Here is a 13,361-nt window from a genome sequence, read left to right on the forward strand (position 1 = left end):
CTATGTATATATGTGTATATAATGTTTATGCCCAATGTGGCCGCGGGGGCATAACCATTAGAATAGCACCAACGTATCAATGTGTCGTAAGGGGTGGAGCTGGAGGGGAAAATGACTGCTCCCAGCATTCTAATATTTTTTTTTTTTCTATTTTTTTTTGGGGGGGGGGGATGTAGTACGGTAGAGAGTAAAATATGTGAGAAAAGCTAACGAAAGACCACACCGTGGAAATACTATACATAAAATAAATAACAGAATTTGATGTTTTAGAAACTATACTCAATTTTTTTTTAATTTCACTGACTCGCAGCGATGCCCTTTTAGTTCGGAAAAGTTTCCTGCTCTCTGATTGGTGAGAATTATCTTGTCCTACCAATCAGCGATCAGGAAACTTTTCCGACCTAAAAGAGCACCCCTGCAAGTCGGTGCAAATCTGCCTCACTAGAAGAAATTGACTACAGATATATCGTAGGGGGACACAAGAATTCTTGTCACACTTTGCTCTCAAGAAGGGCACCCAGTCACACCATTACTGAGCGGAAAGGTCCTGTGTGTAGCCCCAATGAAAACTGATCTCATCTGTCGCTACACTATGTTTAGTCACTCGCCACGCATTAAGGTTGGGAAAGGGTGTATTTCCTAAGAACGAGGTGTGCCAGAAATTCCTATATCCAGCTGTACATAATATGAGTAGCTTCAGTTGAGGTAGGTAAGAAATAAAAGCAGGAACTTCAAGCTTTTGGTGAGTCATTTGAGATTTTAGAGAGCTAATGATATCATTCTAGTGTATTCCTGGAAACAGGCTGAACAGATGGCCGTTTCCAGGAAGGGTATACAGTACATGTAGTCGCGTCTCTTTCTCTAGCGACTAATGTGGAGTAATTGATACCCCGCAGTGTTGAATTCACTATTCATTTTTTTGTGGTCAAACCTGGTGACAGACAATATGTGAGTTAGTATCATTACAAATTGACATGATATTGATCTAAAATCCATGTGTCAGACAATGAATAACACAATGATTTGTATGTTGATCGTTATAGCCTTCTCTAATTTACAGTTATTAAAATATTAGCATATTACATATTTGTGTACAACATTATACATACACGATGCGGTATTGTGGTAGTATTGGAGATTGTTCTACAGTGTGTATTCTCTGCAAATTCTCGTTCACAACTACGTTATACATTCGAAATGGAAATGGGTTTATGCTCCTCACATCAATGGCTTGATTCTTTTCCTATAGTGGTGTTCCACATGTTTTAAGGCTAAAGGTTAATGCGCCTGGATGAGCGCTTCCATAGTAAGCATATTTTCTCTCGCTAGCTTTTAACTCTTTATTCTAGTTCCCTTTCTTCCGTATAGCTATATTATTTATTTCACACATATACTTATTCTACATTCGCTGTTATGGCGATTACAATATATCGGCGCTTAGTGGAGACGAAGAACACAGTAAAAGACAGCCTACAGAGACAATATAATTCAAAAACGTCATTCAAAACAAGGAAGGATACCTTCGATCCAGAATGTTTTGCTTCTCTGCAAACGTTTCAGATCCATATGGATATCGTACATTATAATAAAAGGAAAGATTGAGCGATGAGACTGGCTGTAACAGAATCGTCAGAGAATGTTTTAAGAAAAATTCAAAAAGCTTAAAGAAGGCTGCAAATTTTCCAATGTATTTTTGGTTATCGGTTTTGCTAGTAATAAAATACCACTACAAAGAAGAAAACAACTGGTTATTAAATTTCCCGTCGCTAATGAGTTTCTTAACCAAGGAAAAAATGAACTCTGCCACTATGAAGTTCAAGATAAATTGTCCAGGATCTTACTTACCACACTAAATATGAAGTTAGTCCATAAAGAAATTAAGAAACTGGTCGAATTAGTCCAACATTAGCCCTCTGATAAAAATGCAAAGGGCGTATCGCTAAATTAAAGTACAGCGAACGACTTCTAGGAGGACACTCCAAAATCAAACCACTGTCTTGGGTAGTGCCATAGCCTCTGTACCAAGGTCTTCCACTGTCTTGGGTTAGAGTTCTCTTGCTTGAGGGTACACTCGGGCACACTACTCTGTTTTATTTCTCTTCCTCTTGTTTTGTTACAATTTTTATAGTTTATATGGGAAATATTTATTTTAGTGGTGTTGTTGTTCTTAAAATATTTTATTATTCCTTGTTTCCTTTCCTCACTGGGCTACTTTTCCCTGTTGGAGCCCTTGGGCTTATAGCATCTTGCTTTTCCAACTAGGGTTGTAGCTTAGCTAATAATAATAATAATAATTATTATTATTATTATTATTATTATTATTATTATTATTATTATTATTATATGAAACCACAAGAAAACAGCAAACCTTTTGAAAAAATAAATTCGTCTCAGTTCTAGATTCTTACTGATAATTTTCTATCCATTTCTATTGCAGAATGCTACTACGGTTGCTTGTACCCGGAATACTATTCTTAGCTCACTATTCAAAGGCAGTGGTCATCAACAATGGGGAGGACAGCGCTGCACCACAAGGATCTCACAATAACACTAGACCCTGCACTTGTGTTCCTTTCTTCACTTGTGCAATGGAAGATATTGTGAGGTAAGTGTTTAGTTCTTCGTGGCTTAGTTACTGTGCCTCGTAAACACAATAAATGTGTAAGAAGAAAATAGTTTCTTAAATTAATGGTTATGCGTTGATTGATTGATTTGAAGTTTTCTGGCATCCTGATATCTAAGATCATTGTAGCCGATATAATTTATCATAAATAAAGAATAAAGGAAGATCAAATTAAAACCATAAAAGCAAAGATGTCATTATTATTATTATTATTATTATTATTATTATTATTATTATTATTATTATTATTATTATTATTATTAAATGATAAGCTATAAACCTAGTTGGAAAAGCACGATGCTATAAGCCCAGGGACCCCAACAGGGAAAATAGCCCAGTGAGGAAAGGAAATAAGGAAAAATTAAATATTAAAAGAATAGTACCAACATTACAATAAATATTTCCTATGTAAACAATAAAAACTTCAACAAAACATGAGGAAGAGAAACTAGATGGAACAAGTGAAATGGCTTTCAGATGACCTGCTTCAGAAATAAATCTAATAATACCGCTAGCATAATACGACACATCATGTCCAAGAATCTTGGCAAGGATGAACCTGCCATCCTCACCTCAAGCCTCAAACAGACATCTATTTCTTTCGGTACTATAAGTGCGGCAGTTATATATAGAACAAGTCAATCCTTACGTTCCCTTGAATTACTCCACTTTCTTAATCATAAGGTTAATATTGATCACAGTTTTATTCCAGCTGTGACCAAGTTGTGGAATGATCTTCCTAATCGGGTTGTTGAATCAGTAGAACTGCAAAAGTTCAAAGTTGCAGCAAATGTTTTTATGTTGAACAGGCTGACATAAGTCTTTTTAAAGTTTATATATGACATATCTGTTTTGACGTTACTATTTCTAGAATGATTTGTTAATTTATTCTCATTTATTTATTTCCTTATTTCCCTTCCTCACTGGGCTATTTTTACCTATTGGGGCCCTTGAGCTTATAGCATCTTGCTTTTCCAACTAGGGTTGTAGCCTAGCTTGGATAATAATAATAATAATAATAATAATAATAATAATAATAATAATAGTTTTGCATTGGAAATTAATCACTATATTATAACTAAGACAAACATTTATCTATTTTCCAGTCCTGCGAATGGAGGCATATGTGTTAGCAGTAATCAAGCGTGCTGCAAAAGTCTCGACTCTGGAGCTAGAATAGGTACTGTATTTTAGTTTGCTGCTGTTTGGCATAATATACTCAATTTTTTTTAATGAGGAGCATTTGCACTGACTCGCAGCGGTGCCCTTTTAGCTCGGAAAAGTTTCCTGATCGCTGATTGGTTAGAGTCATCTTGTCAAACCAATCAGCGATCAGGAAACTTTTCAGAGCTAAACGGGCAGCCCTGCGAGTCGGTGCAAATCTGCCTCACTAAAAAGAATTGACTATACTTTTCCCTTCTGACATGGGCAAGTTATGTGGATTGCAATACTTTTGTTTTTGCTTTAGCAGAAAGAAAAACTAAGTTCCTGTCTGAAAGCTTAACTCAAATAGGTTAAACTGCAAGTATTTATAAATGGTCCTTGGTCTTTCTGCTTTTGCATTTACATCTTGAAACTGTCGCAGATTCTGTATAGTTTCTTTTCATTAGAAATGACATTCTTTTCAGGAAAAAAAAATAAGTTTTTGAGGTTGAGCAGCAATCAAATATTCAGATTAATGAAGATAACTATTCTGTTAATAAAACTTTACGCATTAAACGGCCTAAAAATGTAGAAATATACAGTACACAAATCCTTGGCAAAACTTCATCCTCACATTTGTTTAATTGAAAATTCTTGTACTCTTAAAATCTCTTTTCAAGACGAGGTACTTTAAATGATCACGAAATCATGTTCGTATACATTTCGTTTGAGACATTTTCTAACAAGACAGTATTACATTTTTACGCTCTGGATCATGTTCACCTATCCAAGAGATTAAATTCTTCTTTTCTTAAAGTCGGGAAAGCAACGTGGATTATATTCCATGTTGCCACCGGCAGAGTTTGCCATATAACTTTCATAACTTACTCCCCTGACAAATTTCATAATAACAGCTCCCGTCTCGGCTGCTACGGCCAGGAAGAAGGATCACACTGATATCAACTCTATCCAGGTATAAAGTTTCTTTGACAAGGAAGGCGAAATGCTTTGAATTCATCGCCCACTAAGTATTCACTATTTTGCCGATGAAATTGTCGAGAACTTTTGTAATTGTAATCGCTCATCATTTCAACCGCTACATGAAAAAAGCCGTATCAATAGGGCCACAAAAAATTAGCACAAAGAAATACTCCTTGCAAAAAAGCTTCGCAACTTTTCATGATTTCAACCGCTCCATGTGACCTGAAAAATCTTCTTTTGACCCAGTTTCAGATTCCACAACTGCTATCCAACACTAATGAATGGAGTATTAACATGGCAAATAATAGCATGAAAAAATACTTTTAAAAAAACGTTTCCTTTCGTTTACAGAGCGATGCACCACTCCAGGAACGACACAAGGTTACTGCCTCGAGTTTAAAGACTGCTTAGCGGAAATGATGCCCCATCTCAAAACGGTTCCTTTGGCCGAATTCGTGGAAAGATTTGGGTGTGGAAGAGCAAGGTCAGTTGTTCATATGGTACTTCAGAAGTTCAAATATACAGTGGATGTTTTTATGTTGAACATAAAAAGTCTCGTTTTATGGTTTATAAATGAAATCTATTTTAATGCTTTTCTTGTTTTTAAAGTGTTTATTTTAATTGTTCGTTACTTCTCTTGTAATTAATTTACTTCCTTACTTCCTTTCCCTGTGGGGCTAGTTTTTCCTGTTGGTGTCCTTGGGCTTATAACATCCTGCTTTTCCAACTAGAGCTGTAGCTTAGATGATATTTAATAATAATAATAATAATAATAATAATAATAATAATAATAATAATAATAATAATAATAATAATATTCTCCTTGTAAGAGGTATCTTTTATTCGCAAGTTACGTTTTGGTGTTTTTTACTTAAAAACTAAATTTGGATTTGCAATTGTTCATATTTCTTACTCATTTTGTAGTTTATGCTCTTGTTTTTCTATTTGGAGATTCGGCAGGTCTCACTAATATCTTTATATTACCATTATGATTATCATCATCATTATTCACTTATATTATTATCTTATTAATACGATTATCGTCATCATTATTATCATTACCAATATCCTCATATGACAACGACTATGTGCATCATCATTTAATTTCTCCAGTTAATGACGTAATATAAATATGAATTTTTATATTACAGGTCGCTTAAAATCCTTGCGAAAATAAAAAATATTGAACGAACATCGACATGATTTGTCAAGCGAAACTAAAGAGAAAGCTCTTCTTCAAATGTGTCAATTTTCTTTTAATACAATATCTCCTTACCCGTTTAGAATCAAGACAAAACAATAACCACCCGCCCGCACCCCCCCCCCCCCCCCGCCCCCACAAAAAAAAATAAATAAAAAATAAACATCAGACTTACAATCGACATCACTGAATCATTGTTTCGGTAGTTTAATACAAAGCTCTTCTTTGAATATTCATTTTTTTTTTTCAATATCTCTTTACACATTTATAATCAAGATAAAGCCATAACACTAATCTCCCCCCCCCCCCGGCCTAAACCTACACACACACACACACGCACACTAAAGTTATAATCAACATCATTGGATCATTCCTTCTTTAGTTTAATGCTTCCTTTCCTTTTTGCGTTTCAGCCCTGAGTCCAATGTAAGAGTTTGCTGTTCGACGGCCCCAAGGTAACATTCAACTTCGTGTGAGGAAATGTGCAAGAGAACTAACCACACATCAATTGTGGCTCTAAAATTACTATTTATTAAAGGATCATTGTTACTGTGACATCGAAAGCCACTGGACTATAATGCCGTGAAAATCTCAAAACATTAAAGAACAGATCAATTGTAGTAAAGATGGCTAAAACGTTTTTTAGCCAAAAATTGGGAGTTGATACACTGACTGATTTTATCATAGTGGTGGTGTTCTAATTTGTTTATACCAATATAAACTTCACGTGGTCCTTAATGGACAATCATTCAGCGTTTTTAACTGCATTTATGGATATTGTAATAAAACTTACATATATATGTTTGATTATCATTCAACAACTTTAAGCTAATTTCAATTTATACGATCAATAAGAACAAATAAGAATTAACTTATGTACACCTTAATGTATTCCAAAAGCGTTTCATAAACAGAGAAAAATACAGTAGATAATACAAATTAATCTCTATTTTTATCTTCTGACACTGTATCGTCCGTAAAAATCCACTATTCTACATTCCTTTTTCTTCCTCCTCAACTCAGCTCCAACATCTACCCATTTTGTAAATTCCACATCACTTCATCAGTTAAAATATAACACCAAACTTAAACGCCAAATACTCTTGTTTGTATTTCTAACAGTAGGGGACACATACGAACAGAAACATTTTAAAAGTTGTTATTATTATTAAATGCTAAGCTACAACCCTTGTTGGAAAAGTAGGATGCTATAAGCCCAGGGGCCCCAACAGGGAAAATAGCCCAGTGAGGAAAGGAAACAAGGAAAATAAAATATTCTAAGAATAGTAATAACAAGTTAGATAGATTTAAAAGGGCATAGGACCGAAAGGTATTGATATTCAGGAAGCTAAGGAATACATGCAAGAAAGGAATGACGCAGTATGCGTAGGGGTGACTAGACGTGCTGTTGAGTCTCCCGTGTTAGTGTGTGAAACAGTTATTGAACCCATAATCCAGGACTTAACATAAACTAAGATTAACAAATACGTTCAAACAAATCAAAATAAATAACAACTTAAAATAAGACAAATAACAACTGAACACTAAAACTAGATTCAAGGCGACCAGGTGAACAGATAAAATATGTGCGCCAAGTTTGCACTTTTGAAGAACCAATTCAATCTTTCCGATTAGGAAGATAATTCCACATTTTGGTCTAAGTGTAAGAGTGGTGACAGGAATAGATAAGATACGGGACGAAGTAATTAGGGGTAAGCCTACCAGGGGAGTTAGAAAACTATCAGATAAGATCCAAGAAAGTACACTGAGGTGGTATGGTCATATCATGAGAAGAGATGAGCAGGATATTGGGAGGATGGTGATGAAAATGGAGGTACAGGGAACGAGAAGGAGAGGGAGACTAAAGCGAAGGTGGATGGACTGTATCAAGGATGACCTTCGATCAAAGGGATTAACCGGTAATGAAGTGTGGGATAGAGGTAGATGGAGAACGCTGGTCAGAAACATCGACCCCACTTAAAAGTGGGAAAAGATGCAGACAAAGAAGAAAAAGAAGGAGGTCTAAATGTAAGAGTGGTGTTAGGAAAAAAATATTGATTCACTAACACAATTTAACCATAATAAAGTGTTTGTATAAGACAGCTAGTTTAGTGCCTGTACCAACAACGACATCAACCAGTGCAGCCATTTCTTGTCCATTGCAGGACAAAGGACTCAGATATGTCAAATCTAGTCTGGTTTAGACCATTTTTCATCACCACGCTGACCAGTGCGGATTGGTGATGATGGGAGAGTTTCGTCTGATCGCTCACGGAAAACCAACCTAGTATGGGTGGTCCTGACTAGTACACCTTTGATGATTATGGCGATATAAAAACCATATCACCACGTTAAGGTATCCCAACCCAGAAAAGATAGTAACGTTACAGAAGAGCATAAATAAGACTGACGTGAACCCTAAACTCGGCCCAACCATGTGAAATAATGTAAAATGCTGTTTTAGATTAATTTGACGACCTCTCCCTCCTGTAAGGAAACTTTATTTGATATCTCGCAACAAGTTTGGCTACAAAACTCTTTGTAAGACAAATCAGAAAATATGTATTTAGGCTACACTTGCGGTACAGAAAAATAATTGTTTTTCTCATTTCACAAAAGGCTAAATCATATGTATTTTCACCAACTTTATAAGGATGAATTAATTAAAATTCTAAATTTCTCAAAAGATTTTTTTTCCATCTTCTTCACAGCTAGGCCTATCTGTACTACAAAAATATCAACATTACTCATTATAGCATTACCCTCATTGTTGAAATGTTCAAAGCAAAAATTTTGTTATAAACAGAACGTATTAAGGGTAAAACGGATTTTGAGCGACGCAAAAAATCTATTTTTGGGCTCAAGCCATGTCGTCTTGATGGAAGGTTCCTATAAGTAGTTTCCTAAGGGATATTTGACTACAGTGATATTCTCCGAGAATTTACCTTTAGGTCTCCAGAATTCTAACTCCTGGCGCGAATATCCTTAAAATTTCTCCTAAGGATATCGCATAAATCAGGGGACGTATATCTTGATACGACACATAGCAATCTTCACCCCGAATAGCGTTTTTGCTTCGAGGGGGAAAGTGGCAAAATTGGAAGGGGAGCCCGATATCAAGGTTACCCTTCCTCCCTTACTACTATGGGTATCTAGATGGCGCTGTACGTCAACCCCACGGGCTATTCCTATAAGTGTAGCGGTCTCACACGGTGATATTCCCTGTTACTCTCTCGTTACGCTTAGGTTTTTTTCTGGGTTATCATGCAATCTCCAGCCTCTTCTGCCTCTGGAAAGTTGAGTATTCTATCTTTACAGTGTATAAATTTTAGCTCCTGCTTCACAGTGAAATTAGGTTAAATTTGAGAGTTGGAGCTTCGCCTTCACCGGAGGCGCCATGGGCGCTGTCATTCATAATGCATGTGTTATTTAGTTAGCCTGAACGACTTTCCCAGTTTTAATAGCATGAATATTTACAAAGCTATTCAGTTTGATTTGCTAGGAAGTTATTTATATTATGCGATTGTATTCTTTATAGTTTCGGCGATTTAGGTAACCGAACCTTGCTCGTGCTAGGCTTCCTAACCTATGCGTTTTAGTTTACTTTCGTGCATGATATAATAGACATTCCTAGTGTGATAACAATTAAATATGAAGCTATTTAGGCAATTTATACTTGTAAGATATATTGATTGCATATATTCCTCTTCCTCTGTGATCGTATACGAGAGAGGTTCGGCGATTAACGTAGTTGAATCTCGCCTGGCACTAGGCTACTATCCTAGTGGCTTTAGTATACTTTCATACATGTTCCCGGTTTACCCTCGTGTATCGTTTTATCAATTCAGGCGGAGATAGATATATCCTAGTATTGCTATATAAATTGATACTCGTCTCCACTGGAGATTTAAGGGTAATCCCTTCTTCCCTCTGAGTGCAACCTTAGGCTACAACCCTATCTTAAGTCTTGCCATCGAGTAGACACTCCAGCTTACTAGGCTAGTGTTTTCTGTCTCTTTCCTTGGCTGGCAGATAGCAGGCTTTGGGTTTTGGTCAGAACCTCAGAGCATATAGTCTTTTGTCGGCGGCCGGCCGGTAGGGTGAGTAGTCATTCCCCTGCCGGCCTAAGCCGTCGGCATAGGAGGCTAGACTTCCCTAGGCCGCACTTGAAGTGGTTGCATAATGCCGCCACCTTCTCCTTGCGGTCTAAAAGACTAGTCCTGTGTTCGCAGACCCTAGGTTGAAGAATAGACATTCTTCTGCTGCCTAGGATGGTGCCAGCACTGAAACTCTGGTCCTCCTATGTTGAGAGGGGGCGGCAAGCCTGCCGCCTTCCCCTTGGCTATATTGACTGACCCTAGGTTGAAGAATAGATATTCTTCTGCCGCCTAGGATGGCACCGATATTGAAACAGAGTTTCTTCGCGGTATGGTAGGACCGGCAAAACTGCCGCCTCCTCCCACACTTCATACAGGACCCTTTCCCTACCCCCTCTATCCTTTAGTGATGGCCTAGCCTTCGCAACTCTTGGCCGTCGTCCTACAATTTCGCTGCTTACCGGCGGGCTGTGGGGCCGGCCAGGGCTCCTACTTAGCAGCTCTTTAGTCGCTCAGCCTTCCCTTATGGACGCTAGGAGGCTCCGGGAAAGCTGTGCCGGCTGGGCCGTCTGTCAGTGAGAGACCCCTTTGCTGTAGAGTGTTCTTCAGTCCTCTCTTGGACTGCCATCCACATACTAGTGGCCGGCAGTGACCGGCAACTGTTTGTGTTTGGATGGAAGCCTGAATAATACATTCTCCCCTTCCTTTTGAACCCTCCTTCTGGAGGAAGGTAGTAAGATTAAGTATTTACACCCTTATTTATTGTTAATAAACATTTAATAAGGTACCCTTCACTCCATGCCTTTTCTCTCTCTCTCGTCTAGTGCCGCCAGGTACTAACCTAGCCGGCAGACGCCGGCCTGGTTGATGTCTCGCTGGCTGGACCAGTGCTGCCGGGTACTATCCCAGCTGGCGAGACCACCAGGTGCTAGCCTAGCCAGCAACACACCGTCTAAAACTACAGTGTAGGATTATAAAGTAGCCAGTACTTTTGCAGTATAGATCATACTGCAGACAGAAGACTATGGTATATATTATACAGTAGTTATTTTCCAACATACCCTGTGTATTCTGGCACAGTCTATTGTTGAGACCAATCATATAGTGAAAGAAAAGAATTCTTTCAACATACTGATACATGATCAGTTACAATTTACCCACATTATCAAAGCCTTTGGAAAGTTAGTGTTAAGTTACACTTATCTATCCTTACAGGTTAGAATTCTTCCATTGGGTTTCCTGAATAGGAAAACTCTAGATTTTAATTATGGGAGAGGTCACAGCAATTGACTGGACACGAAGCACAAGTATGTGTCAATCCTAATTCCTTTTTAGCTTGTCTATCCTAAGCTATAATATTAATAATAATATTTTATAGTTTATCAGGTGAGATGAACTACCGCATACTCATTTATTTTTCCTCTCTTTACAGGAGGACCATCCCAAGTGCCTTCGAGTCTTTTGCAACGTGAGGAGCAAGGACTTCTGTGGACATGAAGAGTGCAGGGCTCATTCTCCCTGCGCCATATCCAAGGGACCTCTCAAGTACTGGGACCCCCAGGATTGAAATGTTTGCAAGACCTTGGTTACCGAGGCTTTTGATGACCCCACGACAGCGGAGTCAAGGGATGCAGCACAAAGTAAGCTGCGCTGATGGGTTCATGGCTTTTAAAGGAACGCCACGGGACCTTACCTTCCGAGTGAACGGATACGCTCCTTGCTGTTCCCTAAAGCGGGTGTGGAAGCTATCATACCCCAGCCTCGACCTGAGAACCCTTGCATCTAGATTGCCGTAGATACGGAAGTCTCCGACGCAGGACATCCACCTAGACGAGAGGATGTAAGAGGTGTCTGAGGACACCGAGAAAGACCTTCTAACAGAAGGTCTAGAAGAGGAGTCCACTTTGGCTCCTGAAGAAGATGAGGATGACATCGAATTGGAGTTCGTTTCGTCAGTTCCGGCCCCAGAACCGTTGCCCTCTACGTCTTCTGCTCCTCCATCAGATTATTATTATTATTATTATTACTATCCAAGCTACAACCCTAATTGGAAAAGCAAGATGCTATAAGCCCAGGGGCTCCAATAGGGAAAAATAGCCCAGTGAGGAAAGGAAATAAGGAAATAAATAACTGAAGAGATCAAATTAACAATAAGTCATTCTAAAAAAAGTAATGTCAAAAGAGATATATCATATATAAACTATTAACAACGTCAACAACAAAAATGTCATATATAAACTATAAAAAGACTCATGTCCGTCTGGTCAACAAAAAAGCATTTGCTCCAACTTTGAACTTTTGAAGTTCTACTGATTCAACAACACGATTAGGAAGATCATTCCACAACTTGGTAACAGCTGGAATAAAACTTCTAGAGTACTGCGTAGTATTGAGTCTTATGATGGAGAAGGCCTGGCTATTAGAATTAACTGCCTGCCTAGTATTACGAACAGGATAGAATTGTCCAGGGAGATGAAATGAGTAAGACGTTGGCCAGTCTCGTGGCAATGATGGAGAATCTTCGTAAGCAGAACGAAGAAAGGGACGCTGAATTGAAGAGAAGAATGGACCATCTCGCCGCGTCCCGTGGGTCTCAGAGGAGACTCAACGTGAAAGATCTTCCACCTTGCTCTGATGTGAATTCTTGGAGGCAAGCAGAATACATGCCTATTACCAACGGCAAAATATTCATATCAGAAAAGCTGGGAGGCTGTCCTTATTGAAGAAGTCGATTTCTGGCCCAGCTTTCAGTCTTACCCAAACTGCTTCGTCTGCTTGAAGGCGGAACCAACATCCAAGGAGGAGACAGAACCGAAAGAGGTCATAGTACTTGCCCATGAGAAAGCTCAGGCTCTGTTATCAAGTAGCCTGAAAGAAAAGGACTTCACTAACTCGAAAGTGTCAGCCCTTAGCAAGAAACACCCCACCTTTCTTGCTCCAGCCAACCTAGCCTTTCCCTCTACTTCAAAGGGTTTTAAGGCGGTTATGAAGGCAATAGAGGCAGGCAAACCTTGCCCTACACTCGAGGAGTGTAGACCCTTATCCCTAGCCCTGCCCAGGCAAGATAAGGACTAGAAGGAAATCCACCTTACCTTCTCAGTTGGGAAGTTAGAGGCAGATACTGCTGGACGTCAGTTCAGCGAAAACCTCCCTAAGCTGTCTGACTTTCTCTTGCGTAGTGAGCAAGAGACAAAGGAAAGACTTGCCGCATCTCTGTCCCTCCAGATTTGTTTGGAGACAACGGCAAGCAACAACAGAATTCCAGATGTGAACATGGTCATGGCCAAGTCACATTTGGCTACTGTGGTCAAGGACC

At 38.6% G+C, this 13,361-nt stretch overlaps 1 protein-coding gene across 1 annotated transcript in view; it reads left to right on the forward strand.

The window, feature by feature from the left end:
* The window catches only part of LOC137630123 (uncharacterized), a 7,591-nt gene extending 839 nt beyond the window's left edge, over positions 1 to 6,752 (forward strand). The window contains exons 2-5 of the mRNA XM_068361588.1: positions 2,438 to 2,605; positions 3,730 to 3,803; positions 5,099 to 5,231; positions 6,362 to 6,752. Of these exons, the coding sequence (XP_068217689.1) occupies positions 2,439 to 2,605; positions 3,730 to 3,803; positions 5,099 to 5,231; positions 6,362 to 6,407 (420 nt within the window). The 5' untranslated portion in view covers position 2,438 and the 3' untranslated portion in view covers positions 6,408 to 6,752. The remainder of the gene's footprint in view (positions 1 to 2,437; positions 2,606 to 3,729; positions 3,804 to 5,098; positions 5,232 to 6,361) is intronic.
* The last annotated feature ends 6,609 nt before the right edge of the window (positions 6,753 to 13,361 follow it).

The sequence above is a fragment of the Palaemon carinicauda genome, chromosome 38, assembly GCF_036898095.1.
Source record: "Palaemon carinicauda isolate YSFRI2023 chromosome 38, ASM3689809v2, whole genome shotgun sequence".
NCBI lineage: Eukaryota > Metazoa > Arthropoda > Malacostraca > Decapoda > Palaemonidae > Palaemon > Palaemon carinicauda.